Source organism: Melospiza melodia, chromosome 5 (assembly GCF_035770615.1).
Source record: "Melospiza melodia melodia isolate bMelMel2 chromosome 5, bMelMel2.pri, whole genome shotgun sequence".
Lineage (NCBI taxonomy): Eukaryota > Metazoa > Chordata > Aves > Passeriformes > Passerellidae > Melospiza > Melospiza melodia.
Genome location: NC_086198.1, coordinates 42,761,101 through 42,777,975, shown reverse-complemented (window position 1 = coordinate 42,777,975; position 16,875 = coordinate 42,761,101). Strand labels below are relative to the sequence as shown.

General features: G+C 43.2%; 1 protein-coding gene across 2 annotated transcripts in view; it reads right to left on the bottom strand.

Annotated features, from left to right (window-relative positions):
* Positions 1–378: 378 nt before the first annotated feature.
* Positions 379–16,875, bottom strand: part of UGT8 (UDP glycosyltransferase 8) — a 34,585-nt gene continuing 18,088 nt past the window's right edge. For both annotated transcript variants that reach the window (XM_063157193.1, XM_063157194.1), the window contains 4 exons: positions 6,576–6,718; positions 4,946–5,022; positions 3,611–3,830; positions 379–2,681 (listed from right to left, as the gene is read on the bottom strand). In XM_063157193.1, the coding sequence (XP_063013263.1) occupies positions 2,318–2,681; positions 3,611–3,830; positions 4,946–5,022; positions 6,576–6,718 (804 nt within the window). In that variant the 3' untranslated portion in view covers positions 379–2,317. The remainder of the gene's footprint in view (positions 2,682–3,610; positions 3,831–4,945; positions 5,023–6,575; positions 6,719–16,875) is intronic.

Below are 16,875 nucleotides of genomic sequence, written 5' to 3'. Positions count from 1 at the left end.
CCAATCCATCATCTCAGCTAACATCACTGTGAAAAACTCTTCAGCCCTGCTTTTGAAGTGAAGATTTTACCAAGTACAGGAAAATAACAAAACAGAAACCACTGTGCCAGCTATGTCCACCAACCTCAAAAAATTGGAATTGCTTTCAAGAAATGTAATTAACCATTTTCTCTTTCAATTCAAAGCTCCTACAGGAAATGGAGCTACACTCACAAAAACCAGCAATATTTTTGATTTCAAATATATATCATGCACCACAGTAAACACTGAAAAGTTGTGTGTATATCAGTAAGCATCCACGTTAAAGTACACACATACAGTGGGTACTTGGAGACAACCAGCATCCAGCTGAACAAAAATATACTTCCAACAACAGAATTTCTCTATTAAATCCATGTTTATTGCTTAAGTTTTATCACAGTGGAGATTAAATTATGCTTAATCATCCGGTCAGTGCTTTTGTACCTTCTTTAATGCCAAAAAACCCCCACATTTTAAACCAAGTCATTCATACACTCGAAGTCTTCTCACCATCCCACCATTCATCGCCTCTGTGTGCTCCTGTAGTTGCCACGGGCTGCGAGATTGTAAAAAGGTATAGCTAAGAGGCTTATATTTATAATACCATTTTTGTGTTCAAGTATTCAGAGAGCAGCACGAGGAGCCGCCCTGCGTATTAGAAACATATCTGCACTGTTATTTATTGCTGTAGGACCGAGGCTCCTGATGGAATGGTGATGAAATTTTGCATCACTGTGTATGAAGATGAGCTCAGCATCCCGTCATCATCCCAACTCCTCCCATGTTAGTGAGCGACACAAGGCAAAACCTCTGGACTTCCCTCCTTTCCCTCTCAGCCACGGGACCTCGAACTACAAATAAATAAAGCGTACACTCACAACGTGTGTAGTGCAAATTCCAAGTAAACAGAATGACGCAGAAATAAAACTCAGAGTTGCCAACTTTGGTTCAGCAGGGCAGCAAGGATCCCGCGCCCGGCATTCCCACCCCAGTAGCGCGGGGCCCCGTGTCAGCGACAGTGATTGAAGGAGGCTGCTGGGGGCAGGGGGACACGGGGCCACCTCCACAGCCAGGTGACCAGGCCTCACCCCACACATGCCACCAGCCCCAGGCAGGACGGCCGGACACAGCCCGCAGCACAGAATTCCTATTGGCAACTAGGTGGAACATGGATTGCGTGGCCCAGACTAATAGAAGGTAATGTTGCTGTTTCTCCAGAGACAACTGTTGAAAAAGAACATCTACAAACATTGCGATTCAGAAAGAACTTAATGAGAATTAACAGGAAAGACATTCAACTCTGGGGGAGCGCTGTGTGGGGGTCATTCCCTTTAAACAAACCCCAGGGAGTGGATCGAGTCTCGCACAGCTCTGGGCCATCACAAAACCTCCTGCGCTAAGCACAGAGCTAGATTTTTGTAAGTTTTTTTTTTTTTTTTTCTGTTGCTGTTGTTTCACTTATTTTTCTTAATTATGCGAATCTACTTCCCACACAGCCGTATTTGGAACTGAAATAAGACTCCCTAATATTTTTGTGGCATAAATTCTGTATGCAGAGAAAGGCGACAACATTTTGTCTCAGTTAAAGTTAGGACACACTGTAGACTCACTCAGGACCCTTTTCTCCAAAGTACTGGTAGCGAGCAGAAGAGTCATGCAGCTTTATCAGTAAAACGAGTACATATTTTTGCCATTTTTCTTCAGTGCTCTTTAAGATTATTCCTATTTTTTTAACGTTTGTTTTCTCAGTCCACAACTTGCTATTTCTCACATAAAGACTGGGGGAAATCACTTGTGTTTTAAACAGCATTCTTACAACAGGTTGAACCTTCCACAAAGGAAACACAGAACTAGCACTAGAGAGTTCTCTCAGCTAAAAGGATGGAGATATTAAAATAAAAAAATAAAAGGAGAACACCTCTGCAAATAAAAAGAAACCTCTCCTCATTTAGGACACACACACTGAGCTTTTAAAAGCTGAAAATTCATAAATACGGTCATTGTATAGAACTTTAGAGAATTAAGGCTTCTAAAAACTTCAGTGCCAAAATAACCTCTCTGCATATCAGTATTAAGAATAAAATATTTTCCATTTTAGGTTGTGCTTGCCTTTTTTTTTTTGTTTTGTTTTTTAAAGACCTCTCTTAGTTCCGTAGAATTTTGTCACATAATATTACATACTGAAGGGGAGTGTTAGAACTGCTTATTGAGGTTTTAAGTAGTTGTTAGACTAAGTTACAGCGATAAAATTCGATTACTGATCTGATTCATTACTACTTTACATGGGGCTGTTGGCTCATTTCACCTTTTTTTCATGCTTAATGTGGCCGTTCCTTCTATACTTGCCATTGGGGATCCCGTTCTGGTAGTGTCCATTAACAGCACTATGTTTGTCATTGGACCAGAGATGCTTGCTCTGCTTGCAGATTAACTTGGCCATCCTGGCCAAAACATAGTAAAGTAAGGCAGCACCCACTAGTAGGACCAAGGCAATATCCAGTAAGAAATACTGAAAGAGGGATATGCTGTAAACAGCAGCACGCAGGTGCTGGGCTCCGTTGTGGCGCAGGATGTAGTTGATCCAGTACACAGTCCGGTTCACCGGGTGGCCAGGCTGGTCCTTGTGGATCTCTGACAGCCGCCGTGCCCGCTGCCGATAGCTGGGGGAGGGAAGCAAACAAGGAAGAAAGGAAAAGCTGTCATCTCATTGTGCTACTGAATCACCAGAGAAATGGACAACAGTGAGAAACCTGGGGTTGATTTTGCAATAAACCAGTTCTGCCCAGGTCCGGAGTTTCGCTCAAACTTTTGGGTTTTCACCCCAGCAGCTGACCCTGCCAATTTCTCCCTCTCCTGTCTGCAGCTTATTTACACAGGACTTGCTTTCACACCAAGGATAATTGCACAAGGGGAAGGTGATGCAACTGATGTTATCGAGGTTGCTTTCAACATTCCCCCTCTCTGCTGCTTGCTCCTGACAGCAATCTCCTTTCCCAGAAAGACTCAGCTGCCATGAAAGCAAGAAGCATCAGTAGCACCAGGCTCCGAAGTTAGGGTTATCCCAATACAATATTCTGCCAGATAATCCCTCACTCATTTTTATCTGGATATGAATGGTATTATCAGCCAGAACATGAAAATAACACTAAGTATAATATTTTAACAATAAAATCACAGAACTTAGAGTCACTCTTCCTGAATATCTCCCCATTTCAGCTAAAACCCAAACCATGTACATGTATCTTGCTTCAGGCAGCACCACAGCCAGACTGCTCGTGTGGAGTAATCAAAACAGACACAAAGGGACCTTGGTCTGCAACACAGAATAAGTTGGGACAGGTTTGTTTCCATAACCTCTGTGCCCTCCACATGGCAACTGCTACAAAGCGCAAGCAAGACAATTGAGTTTTGGTGCTGAGCAACTAGCCCAGCACCCACACAGAAACTTCAGTTGTTGGGTAATCCTGGGAAATAGGACAAACACCCAGACTTGCCCCAACTGCACACACAAATCATACAAGGCAGTTTTTTTCCACTGCACAACGGTTTCCTATCCATTCACACACAAACACAATGGCTCATTCCATACCTGGGGTCATTAATAACTTTTACTAGGGCTTCATAGAGCTCACTCTCAGTCATGGTCTTCCAGTTGAGCAGAATTCCCATCCCTTTGGCCTGCACACGGGTCATGGTGTCGTAGTGGTCTCCGAAGAGGGGGATGCCCACCACCGGCACCCCGTGGTACATGGTCTCAAAAATGCTGTTCAAGCCTCCGTGACTGAGGAAAGCTTTGATGTTAGAGTGACCTGGAACCACAAGAGGCATGAAGGTTACAAAATGCACTTTATCTCCTGTTGTTGAAGCACCTGGGTACAACAAATTGATCACCATGTTTCTGTAACTGCAACTCAGGCAGATTAAAATTACTGCAGCTTGTTCTGAAGTTCTACCTAAACTCACTCTGCTGAAATTCCTCATGCATTAAATCATTTCCTTACACACTGAGAGAGAGAACAGCCAAAGTAAAGAAAGAAAATTCTTATGTGTATGAGTAGTGTAAAATGATTAATGGAGTAATTCATATGCATTGCCCACTCCTGAGGAGCTGCAGGTGGTGAGTCCAGAAGGTCCAGCAGTACATTTGAGCAAGGGGGAGCACACTTTTGTATGGAATATCATTTTTTTAAATGGCAGGACAACTGAAGTCACACTCTCCCTAAAGTCTCACATGCCTTACTTGAGCTTAGCAAGACCTGACAATCACAGCAACAGCCTCATGTGATGGGAAAAGCAGCCTGGCTGCCTCAGAGCAACGCTGTAACCAAAACAAATCTACCTGCTCTAGGAGTCATCTGCCTACTCACTACCTTCTCCAGCTCACACACACTGATGCTTAATGCACTCATCAGCTCCCATCAGAGCTGTTTTGGGAACACACAGACATCCAGGTGTACCAGAAGCAGTCAAATACTCAGCAGCCTCTCAGATCTGCAAGGGGCTCAGGCACCCTTTGACAGGGAAAAGAAAGAAAAATAAAACATCAAGTTTCATTTTCCCCTGAGAACCTGAAGCACCTCAGTTCAACAGAAAGGTTATCAGCTTGCATCACATACCCAGGTTCTGGTAGAGCTTTCTTGCCTTTATAAAACAGTATTTACAGACTCCTAAAACTTACTCTGATGCTCAGTTTCAGGACTCCTTGAACAGTGCTTGAACTTAGGGAAAACATGCAATTTGCATCAGGGAAAAAGACATTTAACAGAGAGGTGTTGATCTCTCTTCAGACCCTAATTTCATATTCTTGCTCCGTGACAGAAATTATCCTGGCTTTATAACAACTGCTAATTCAGAAGAGTATTTTTGGAAGAACAAACTGAACTCAAGAGAGAATAAGCAATAAATAATGGAAACAGATACTCACCAAGGAGGTCATTTTGTGGCAACCATTCGATCAGCTTGGTATTGTTGCCTAAATTCCTCGGTTTGTTTCCTGAAAACCTAAACCAGTAACATGAAATGGAAACAGTTATCAAACCCTCCCAAGTAACTACCAAAGGAAAGGGTTGTTTTGTTTATTACAGAGGACTGGAACTGCAACTTCAGAAAGAACCAGCTACACTTTCCCAATGAAGCAAAACGTACATTGTTGGAACTCTGGTTACTGAACAAAGAATCCACAACACATCTTTGTAAGTGACCTGTACTTCTGTATGTTGAAAAAAGCCTAAATTATTTATGCTAAGTTATATAAAAGCAATTAATTATGTTAACTAGATAAATAGTTTTTTAATGCCCTAACTAGAAGGGCATAAAAACCTATAAAAATCCCTTGATTTAACACTATGACATTAAGACTGCCAAGTAGTACTCACTATTTTTCTGTCCAACACACAGGTCCATGACCTAAGGAACAAAACCAACCCCAAATCCCCAAAAATTCCAAGTTACACTTGACTGATCTATAAATATCTAAATTTTAATAGAAGGCTTTAAATGAAATTGTTGGGTTGGCATTAAAAAAAAAAAGCTGTCCTTATGAAAAATCCTCCAGATTTATTTACTACAAAACATGGATGCTTCCTAAAGAGGCATATTCCAGGGAAAACATAGTAAAAGGACAGAAGAAAAGCACTAAGATAAATTGGGATTATTAATTAGAAGCCAAGAAGTGTTGTGGGATTCGTAAGAAAACAATGGCTCTACTCCTAACAAAAACTGATGTTACCTTCACTACTGCAGATTCTGTGACAGAGCCTGAAAAAAATTCCATTTTTCCTGTTCATTAGTGAGATTTGATCCTTGAACTACAGACAGCAGCAAGGACAGTCCCTAAAATATTGTGGAGAACAGACCACCAAAACTATTAATACAACTCCAAGAGTGTGGCAGGGTTGTGAGACACTCACATGAAGTCTAAGACACTGCATATTTGAAAAAAAAGAAATAGTTCACATGAACTCCACCAAATCATATCAGAGATGCTTGACACCAAGCAGAGCTGACTAAACAGTTTCTGGATTTTTACAGGGAGTTGTGAGCACCACTCAAGATGTTTTTAGAACTAAGAATGCTTCTTACTGACTCTGACTTCAGAAAATTTCTCTTCCTTCAATTTCTCACAGAGAACAAGCAAGTGGGAAAATCAATAATGAAAGGCTATGTTTACACATAAAAGAGGAAAAGGGCCTAAAAGAGTGAGAGAAAAGGGGAAGAAGAAAGAAAATGGAGGCTTTTCATCATCAGAATTCATTCTTGAGCCCTGGGGTAGTTTCTTCATCAAAAATAGAGACACTATGTCCTTAACGGTATAACCTTAGCTTGTTTTCACTGTCTCTAATCCTTCCAAGGACATAAACGCAGCCCAGGAGTGTAACCACGCCTTATTCTGCCACAACAGTAACTGCTTCTCCTTGTTACCAGGATATTGCAGTATTTTCATGTCAAGCGTTTTTCAGGAGTGTCACATTGTCTGTGCCACCCAGGCAGCCTCAACTCCAGTGGGAAACAAGCACTCTCCAAACCCCCCCAAGTTGCTCCAACAGGGCCTTTACCTCCAGATGACCCTCTGGGGCAGCCTTGCCAGGGCGTGTGCCAACTTATTGGCGATATCTTCTGACAGGTACTTGACTCCAGCGCCGAAGGAGACGAGGACAAAGCCGTTCTCGTGAGCGCCGCTCACCCACGCCTGCAGATCCTGTGGGAAACAAAGTTCACACTGAGCACTGCAGGCAAAGCACAGGAACAATAAGGAAACGTGGCTGTGAAGGAGCAGTTGGTGGTGCATTTGATGCTTCAGAAGCTAAGGTCCACAAATCTCAAACATCCTAGAAGTCACCGGGAACAATGGCTCGAGGTTCAGAATCCAGAGCAGAGACCACGAAAAGCAAAACCTTTCCCTGTTTGTTTTAGCTGCACTATTAACCACCAGCAGCTTCAGACAATTTGTCCCTCCTTAAAGGAGCAGTTGACACACATTGACAAGTTACCAGGCTGCATTTTAACTCAGCAAGGCTTAAACAGATCCATCTCATAGTCTCAGCTTGGAAGCCCCGCACGGGAGAAGTGCAAATGAAGCCAGGGACTCAGCTGCATGATTTCCAGCCTTCAGCAATGGGAGAGTGCTTCAAACGCCTCATTTTGCTTTCATCTATATAAAAAGAATTAACACAACTTGAAAGAAGCCAGAGCTTCTAAAAACACTGTCAGTTCCTACTGCACAAGGAGTAAAGAAAACATACCTTTTACTTTTTAAAGCATAGATTTAAACTCTGGGTTTTTCCTAACACATATCAGTCGGAAGAAGAATATCTCAGGATATGGTTTAATTCTGGTCTCGTCAAGTTTAAGCACAAGCCTGCTCAACACCAGTGCAGCAATAGGAAATGAGCAAAGAGAAAGTGAAGAGCCCTGCTCACAATGTGCCTCTTGTCATGGTAATCAATAGGAGGGCAGACAGAAATGGAGTAACGCTGTGCTGTCGTATCCCAGCACAAAATCCAGCACACTGCACCGGGGGCTGTGTACTGCTCTCTGCTGTAAAGCAAAATAATTTCCATTTTCTTTAAATCCACTGCTTGTCCTTCTCCAATGCATTCTTTTCCTTTTTTTTTTTTTTTTTTAATTCATGTGGAGGGAGAGAGAGAAGGCAAAGGAGGGGAAGTGGCTCTGACCTGCCTCAAAGCTGAATCATTTATTAGGGCCTGAACTTCTGACACCAAAGTTTCCAAGTGGTTTTGTGATTTATTTAAAGCTCGTCCTTGAATCTTACTTCAGGACCTAAGGCACACTGCAAATGTCATTATATTAGTCACTGTAGTGCTTCAGCTAGTTACATCTTCAAGTCTTTCCCATCAGCTGTTTAAACTAAAGAGAAATGAACTTTTTGTGGGCTCTAGGACAAACCATCCTGAAAAGCTCAATATTCACAGGTCCTGGTCTTCACAGGCACTCACCCAGCCAAAGGTGAATGGGACTAAGGACCTGATGTCAAGAAGCTCCAAGTGCTTCCTGCTTTCCTCACTTCAGCCTTTATTGGTTTGACCTTTGGCAATGCCAGGTCCCTCAGAGCAGAGGGAAAGTCTAAATAAACTGGACATAGACTGCTTACACAGGGCCTGATAGGATGAACCCAGAAATGCCAGGTGCCTGGAAACTGGTGTGGAATGGGTGAGGAAACAGGAAAAATAGCAAGTGTCACTTGTGCTTTTATAGAGGAAAATCCATGGAGCAGTCTACTAAGCCCCAATTTGATCCCTAGAAAGTGATGGAAAAGAATCCTGGACCGTCCCGGCATCAGAAGGTCCTACCTGTGACTACCTCTCCTTGGCCAGACACTCAATTTCTGCTGCTGGAGAGGAGCCTGTTCTAGCTGAGAACTGGCTCCCAATGCCACTGCTCCTCTGTGCTTAATGAGAAATTCTGGGAGAATTCACAGAGCCCATGTATTCACACAGTAACAACCACACTTCATTATAGAAGCATAGAGGAAGTATAAATATTTCCCTGTAATGGAATTTCTAAAACAGCATTCAAAAAGTCACCATATATAATACAAATAGCTGCTAAGTATTTATAATTTTATGTAGAAAAATAATAATTTTTAAAAAAGGAATTTAATCACCTACAGACTTTTGCATTTTGCTGTGCAACACGAAAGCAACCTGCCCTGTGTTGTTATGGTGGTTTCATAGCCAAGCCTCTGTAATCCTTCCCTTTGAAGGTAATCCCACTGCTTCAGTGGAACATCACATGGACAAAGGTGAATTCAAAATCTTGACAAGATTGGTCTTGGCAAGACAAGATCCTACCATCAGGCTGAAAGCATGGGATTTGCTTGCCATATAAAATGTGATTACATTAAAAAAAAAAGCTGGAATACTGAAAATAAAATAGTTTTTATCAACAGAACCTTAATATCCCGACCAGAGCTGGATGATGCCTGGCCAAAGCTGAAGCAGAGGAACCTAATGGAGTATCCTTTAGAATGCTAAATTAGAAAGAATGCAATTTATTCCTCAGGGTCAAAACTGCCCAATGCCAACCTCAGGAAGACCCAGAGAGTTTGATCTCAGCTTGGTGTGTTTTGACATCAGCTGGAAAGTTCTTTCCTACCCCAGATTTTATCTGTGTTTTACACGGTGCTGTTAGCAAGAGGAATTGCTTCCCTGCCCTCTGACCTGCAGCCCCTTCCCAGCCTGCTTCCCCAGAGGGGTGCCAGACATCACTGCTGCAGAACATCAGCTACAGACTTGTCAGGATGAAGGTTTTTTCCTGCAAACATCTGTGTCATTCCCGGCATAACACAGCCCTGATTCAAGGGAATCACTACAAATGTAGGGAGCTGGGTAAAAATTAGGCTATGGAAAAGAGGAAACTTAACACTGCATCCTCTTAGAGTTCCTCGAGTTTGTGATCTGGATGAGTCCATTATTCCCAGCTCCTTAAACTTACTGTAATGATCTCTGTGACAGCTCCTTAGCATGGAGTCTCTACACAGAGGATCAAGTGAAACTGAATCCAAGTGAGTGGCATTGCCAGGCCTTTGGCTTTAAGACACATCTGAGTGTCCTGGTACAATCAGCCAGGCCATGGCACAAAGCCTCAGTATTTACTTGTATTTTGCCTGTTCTTTGTGCAGTATACAAGGTGTAGCTGTGATACCCACAACAGATAAAGAGCAGGCTGTGCTCTTGGCACATCTCTGAAAGGGATTGAATACTTCAGCAGCACTGTGACTATGGCTGTGAATGTCACTTCATTCTTGCATGTACACTCCTAATGATCACCAAAGAGAAGTTGGGAGCAAGGCTCACAGAATCTGAGCACTGGAAAAAGCACACACTGATGCCACAGAACAGTTTTTTCTGCCTACAATTTCAGCAGCCTTCAGTCACCTTTCCACTCTCCAGGGCCATATTAGCCCTGACATCCCCCACAGCAGCCTCGAAGAACCCACAAAAAAGCCCTCAGAGACAGCCAAGTTCATCCCCCTGAACTCAGCCCTTTCTTCCCCTTAAATCCACTTACACTTTTGACCTCCAGCACATGCTGCCCGGCGATCTAATTACTCTCTGTATGAAAAGGCACTGAGTCAGGATGAGTCATTAGAGCCACCCTCATTAAAATCAGCATTCCCTGGTCGGGCAGCACACCCGCCTCCTTCTGCCCACTTTAAAGGATTTCCAGGTTTCCTATAAACTCAGGATGGTTTTCTTTTAACACAAGGAAAGGAAATTACCATTTTGGAGAAAAAAGTCGGGGGAGGGAGTTTGTTACATGATGAGCTGCTTTGAGCCTTCCTCAAACTCTGATTCAAACTTCAACTGAGCACAGAAGTGAGAAGTTAATGCAAACTTAAGATATATGTCATCGGGACATGCACTTCTTTAAATGGCTCTTTCTTTCAGTGACTGGAAGAGAACACCTAACCCTCTCCCTCACACAGAAATATAAGTCATTTTCAGGTTTTCTTAAAAGTGAGGCAAGGGTTTTTCTTTCAAAGTCCTAGCACAGACAAGAGACAACATTGCCTCGCTGAGGCTACACTGCCAACTTGACAAAGCCAGCAGTGACTTAGAAACAGGGATCAGGCTCTTCCCTCCCAAACCAGCAACCAAACTGGAGGAATTATAACCCCCAAACCTGGATGAACTTGACACAAAGCTGCCAATAGAAATGCATAATGAGCAATCGGAACAGACTCCCAGAGCTTGAGTACATCATGTCCATTGAAAGTGTAGGCCTGGCAAGCCCAATACAGCACATTCACATTCTGAATTGAACTGTAAACTATATTTTCCAGCTCCATATTGCTTTTCATGCAGTTACAGCTTCATACACATTCATAATAAAGGACCACCTAATACACATATTATAACCAATTCAAATTTTCACTTAAACAGTTTAAAAATAGTAAATAATGCAAATATCACCCAATCCCTACATTAATTACCATTTTCTCCAAAGTTACTTTAAAAATTAATAAAAACTGCATACTAAAGTATAAAAAGCTTAAAGGGCCTCTACTCAAAACACTGTGCCCAACCCTGCCAGGTCTCTGCTTGTTTCCATGCAAGTTCTGTGCAAATCCATGTCCTTTGGGAGAAATAGTACAGGACTCTGTGCTTGCATAGGGACAAGAAGAACTTATTGATCCGTGCTGTACTATAGGAGCGAGGGGGGAGGAATAAAGACATAAAATCCATCTTTTGACCAGTGTGAGACAGGAATGCTATTGTGCCAGCCCCACTGTGTGGGCTTTGTTCTGCCTGGTTGTCTAATTAGCCATTCTCTGCAGGCCCCAGTGCTGAGCACACAGCTGTGAGCAGGGAGCGAGGGCCCAGCTGGCAGTAACCAGTGGTGCCTAATACTGAGCTTTGTTTCAGATAAACAAAGTGCACAAATACAAACATAACCGGGTGTAATATCCGAAGCTCCCCCTGTTCAGCTGCTCCATTCAAATGTGCAATAGCACAAACGCCTGTTCTTCGGATATGGTTGAAAAGCACCCTTTCCCCAAGGCAGAGCACAGGCATCCTATGCAACTTCTACAAAATGCTGCTTAGAGCAGAAAAAAACAGATCTATTTTAAATTAAGAAGCCACATTAAGCCATCTTTAGAAAGGAGATACTCGCTGATAAATTAACAGAAAGGTATAAAGATCATTTTTCTTGAGTGCCTAAACTTTTCTGCTGTCCTCTGAGTAGTGACATAGTTCAATTCTGTATTAATACATTTTTATTTCAGATTTTACTAACTCAACATATCAGAACAGGTGGTCTAAGGTCATACAGGTGCACTTATACAACCTTGACTATCCCAAAACAAACAGAATCATGCCATCTAACCTGAAAGTTATAAAATCCCATAATTCCACAGCAAACTCAGAGAAACTATCACTCCAGGCAAAGTAAGCGGTTTGTATTTACTTGCCATGAATTTTAAGTCAGTCTAGAACCAAAAATAGGAGTTTTTATTTGCTTGGAGCAGCAAAGGACACAGAAGAGGCCAGTGCACACGGAGGGCACGAGGCAGAGGATGGAGTCAACCTCCCTGACTCCGCACATCCAGCTGCTTCTGCTGGCTCTGCATCGCCCAGCGCCTCGCTTGCACTCCCAAAGTGATTTTCCACTGCCTGAACTCCTGCCTTGTAAAAACCAGGGGCCACCAGGCAAAAGCCATTGTCTCATTTTATCAGGACTTGCTCCTTTCCGTATCAGCCATCCTAATTAAGTTCTTGGTTCAATTACGGGCAGACACGCAGCTCCCAATGAGGACGGAACCCTCCCACACCCCCATGTCCCTCTGCATTAATGACAATTAATCCTTCTCCCCCCTGGGCTTGATTAATGAACTCTGCCATATACAAAAAGTGCATGCAGTTCATATTCACACAATTTCTTCCTATTTTGTAATTCATACCAGCACAGAGTGAGCTAGCTCCAAAAGAATACCTTGTGCCCATTGAAGAAGCGTACCCAGACTGTGGCATTACACAAAATCCCTGCTTTCTTGCCGGCTAAGAAGACTAAATCTGGTTTTTTGCTACCTGTTGGGAAACAAACTCTTAAAATCTGAACTGTTTCCTATCAGAACCCCAAACATTGCTAAGTACAGTCACCACATACTAATCTGACATTGCTGTTAGCATTTCCAATATTAGACACAGATTGAGTCTTGCTGAAATACAGACATTTTCCTGCCATATATTTTAACTAATTATTTGCTGGTTTTATATACACACTGTGCATCTGCCTTCTCCAAAATATATGAGGTATAAAATTAGATTAAAAAAAAAAAAGGTTTTAAAATCCTACAAAGCTTTCCAGTGCCTAGAATGTTCTATTTTCTGATCCCAGACCTTAACTGCCTTTTCCCATTTAGCATCCAAGAGGGACAGCAAGTTTAAGTCCATTTAACTTTAAAGAGGAATGTAATTCACACTCCAAACCAGAGTGAGGAAATGCAGTCCCTCAAGCCTTTGCTGCTTCAGCTGAGCCCCCTTAGGAGCTAGGGGCATATCCAGTGCAGCTCTGGGAACAGGCTCTACCCAGAGCTAGAGGTCAAGCAGGAAAGTGCCGCGCAAGGACTTCCCTGGTGCAAAAATCCATTACTCACCAGAGCTCTGGCAAGCACCCTGGGAAAGCAACCTTGCCTTTCAAATGAATGGGAGGAGTGGAAAACAAGGAGCTTGCCCTTCAGGAGAGGTTATTAAAATCACTGCAGAGGGATCCTCACACCCAGGGTTCCAATAGAAAACCCTGCTGGAATTACCCCACAGGCAGCATTCTGTTAAAAACACCCCCCAAAACCACCTTCCTAAGCAGGAATGGAAAACTTGATTATCAAATGGAAACCCTCTGAGCTGCTCCATATGGAGGAAAAAACTCTACAGGCGTTAAGAAAAAACAGTACCAAGTATGGAGACTGTTTTTACTTATTCTGCCTACATAAAGACAAATTCAACTGGTGAAAATACAGGTAAGAAAGAAATTGACAAGAAGCTAAATTATAAATACAGACCTCTGTGCTACAGCTACTGACATACACCCCCACCCATAAATCCACATGATAACCTCATTTAACTGAGAAATTTTGTCTGTCATTGTTCTAGTATGACACCTGTGCTCTGTGCATGGTAGGACATAAGAACTCTAAACTGGAGCCTTAAATCCTTTAATCTAATAATTCCAATTTCTTCTTCATTTTCCTCTTCGGATAAAACAGCTTTTTGTTCTTCCTGGGGTTTACCTCCTCCCTTCTCTTTTTTTTTAACAGCTTTATAAATACATGTAAAGTGTGTATATATAAATATGCATATACAAACCCATATATATTTATATTATATTTACATTAAAAAGCCATCAGTCCCCACAATTTCTTTGAAAATGTTTGGGTCAGCTGCCTTCTGAGCCTGTGTAAAACCCACATCTTCCAGCCAGACTCCCCTTGCTCAGGGTAAGCAGCAGAACATGCTGCCTGCAGAATTTCCCTTGGGAAGGCTCAGGAAGATGTCTCCTCACAAAGCTGGAGAAACCTCATTCCCCAAAGCAAGGTATTAGCCATAAACAAATTATCCACTTCACCTTTAAGCAACTAGGACATCTGATAAGCTGTCTTGATTAATGATTTTTTTTTCAAGTCAGTAATATCAATAATTAGGTTTGCTACTTTGTAAATGTCAAGTTTTGAGCACATCCCAACTTACCAAATTATAGGAATATGGCACCCAAACTCAAGGATATTACAAATACCCCAGGAAAAAAGAAAACCCTTTCAAATAAATTCCTATCTTCTGTTTTATGTTATAAATGGGAGAAATATGAGGAAAACACTGGCTTGTTATTTATCCTCAATGGAGGTCATGCCTCAAAATTTCCAAGAGACGCTCAGTTAAACCACTGCGCATTCCCAAAATGAATAAATCTTGTTAGTTTCTGAGTTCCAATATGAACATGATAAACTAGAATATTTAAAACCACAAAGCCTATTTACAGCAGTAGCTTAATAAAGTGTTGGGTTGCTAGGGACTTTTTTTTTTTGTATGAATGAAAAAAAAAAGTCACTTCTCTTGGTTTTAGCTTTCAGCTTTCACCATCTGACCTATCCAACATCTAAGGTCTGCAACTTCTACTTTCCATTCCCAATACAAACAATTGCTTGAACTCAACAAATCACCATCCTGGACTGTAATCCATGAACCAAGTAAACTCACTTTTTGAGGGACAGCACAGGCTCACTGCAGGTTTGGTCAGCTCATGGGATGCCAGCTTTATGCACTTGGAGAACCTGCCTTCCTCACAAATTTAACTGGAGGCACAACCAAGCTCCACAGTCAGCCTTGTGTCCTTTTCCCTGTGTCTTGCACTAAACAGATGCTGAGTCACATTTCTTCCCAAATTGAAAATGCAGCAGTACAGCAGACCAGACATGGTTCACCAACTCAGTTCTGCTGGAGCAGCTGAGACTGGACACTACAGTTTTAGGACAGTGGGTACAACTCTTTCTTGTGGAACATCAAATTCTGGGGGGAAGAAGCTTTATCTAAAACAAATTTCAAAAGACATGAGCCAAAAGACATGATCATACAGTTCAGTACAGAATTCACACAGCGCTGCATCATCTCCACCATCCTTAAAAGACTTTTTGCCTCCCCAGCTGACAAACACATGCATTTCCAAACAGCTCTAGAATTGCTTTACATCACCAGGAACTTACTGTCCAAACAGGTCTGTAAGAACCAGTCCCTGGACTTGAAAAATAATACTAAAGTGATGGTGCTATGCCATGCACAACAATCCACTGCTACAGTCTGCAAGGGCTTATAGATGCGTCCTTGAATCTGAATGAAGGAGAAAAGCCAGGTTTAAGGAATAAAACATCTCTTGATTCTCTCACCCCTTGTTCAAGACACATATCAGTATTAGCTAACACACTGAGTTAAACATACAACTGTCAGCAAGGCTCAGAGAGAGAAAAAACCCCAAGAAAATAAACCAAAAAAACCAAATGACTTTTTAGTGAAGATATTCCAAAGGCACCAATTTGCACAGACTTTGATCTGTAAAATAACGAGCTCAGATAAGAGATGTCCATGGAGGAGTGAGGAAGTTCCTGTAATTATCTGTTGACAGCTGCAGCTGTAACGACAAGTTATTACTCCAAAATGAGAGCACCCTCCTCTGCAGCATAAATTCAGTTTCCTCATGGACTCAGTACTTCCCAAGGCAGCTGCCTGGAGCACCCCTCAGCTTCCTGATTCAGGGACTTAGCAGGCTGATTAATGCCGGGTATGCACCAACCTGGTCACAAGGGAGAAATGCCAGAGAAGAGGTTTCCCAAAAGAGTGTCCCTTTAAAAAGCCAGCTTCATTCAGGTCCCTCTGGAGAAGTGTAGTGAGGAAGAGGCAGAGGAGCCTGTGATTTTCCTAATGGCCAGTGACAGTTATCTGCAAAATGCTGCCAGGGAACAGCATACCCTCAAATAGTTTAAGGCACTGATGACCTTAAGGACTTGATAACCAGTCTGTTTCTAGCTTTTCATCCTTTGAGGCTAGTTCTACTCACGCTGTCCTCTAAATAATTCAGCAGACGGTTTCATGAGATATGTACACAAATCATGGACTCTGCACCCACCACCGATAAGCAAAATACAATTTCACAGGCACGTGGGATAAGTCACCTCTACCATCTCCTGGTCTTTTACTGAGCAGCACAGCACACTTCGTGCAAGAAGCACCATCCAAACCCAGCGTAAGCAGTGAAAATGTCTCACTGGCTCTCACAGAACCCAACCACAATCGCCCATGCAGAGCTTGGCAAAGCCACCACGGGCCCTCCCAGCACGGCAGAGCAGAGTGACAGGGCGCGCTCACTCCATGCCCCCGCAGCAGGGATCCCAGGGGCGATGTGCCACGCCCGGGCGCTGCAGCCCCCGCCTGCGCGGGTGGGGCCGCCCCTGCCCTGCCCAGGGCGCCGCAGGGAGCGGGCAGAGCGGTCACCTCCAAAGGAGCCGCTGCTCTCGCCGCTGGCTCCCCCTCCTTGGCACGCCGAGCACTGCGACTTGCCGAGGGACACTGCGCCAAGCGCAGCCCGACACCGGGGCACTCGCTGCCCGGGAGGGAGAGAAGCGAGCGGCATCGGAGCCTTCCCGAGGCATCCGGGCAAGCGGCAGCCCAAAGGCAGGCTCGCAGGTCGTGTGCCACAGCCGAGGGCTGCAGCGTAATTGCTACGGAGCTCAGCAGCGACTGGAAATCGTGCTTGGCACATGCTAACTGCAGGAGCAGCAGCGACCATGTGCTCCAGGATCGAAATATTAATGCAGATGGGACAGCAAAGCTGGGTCAGGTTATG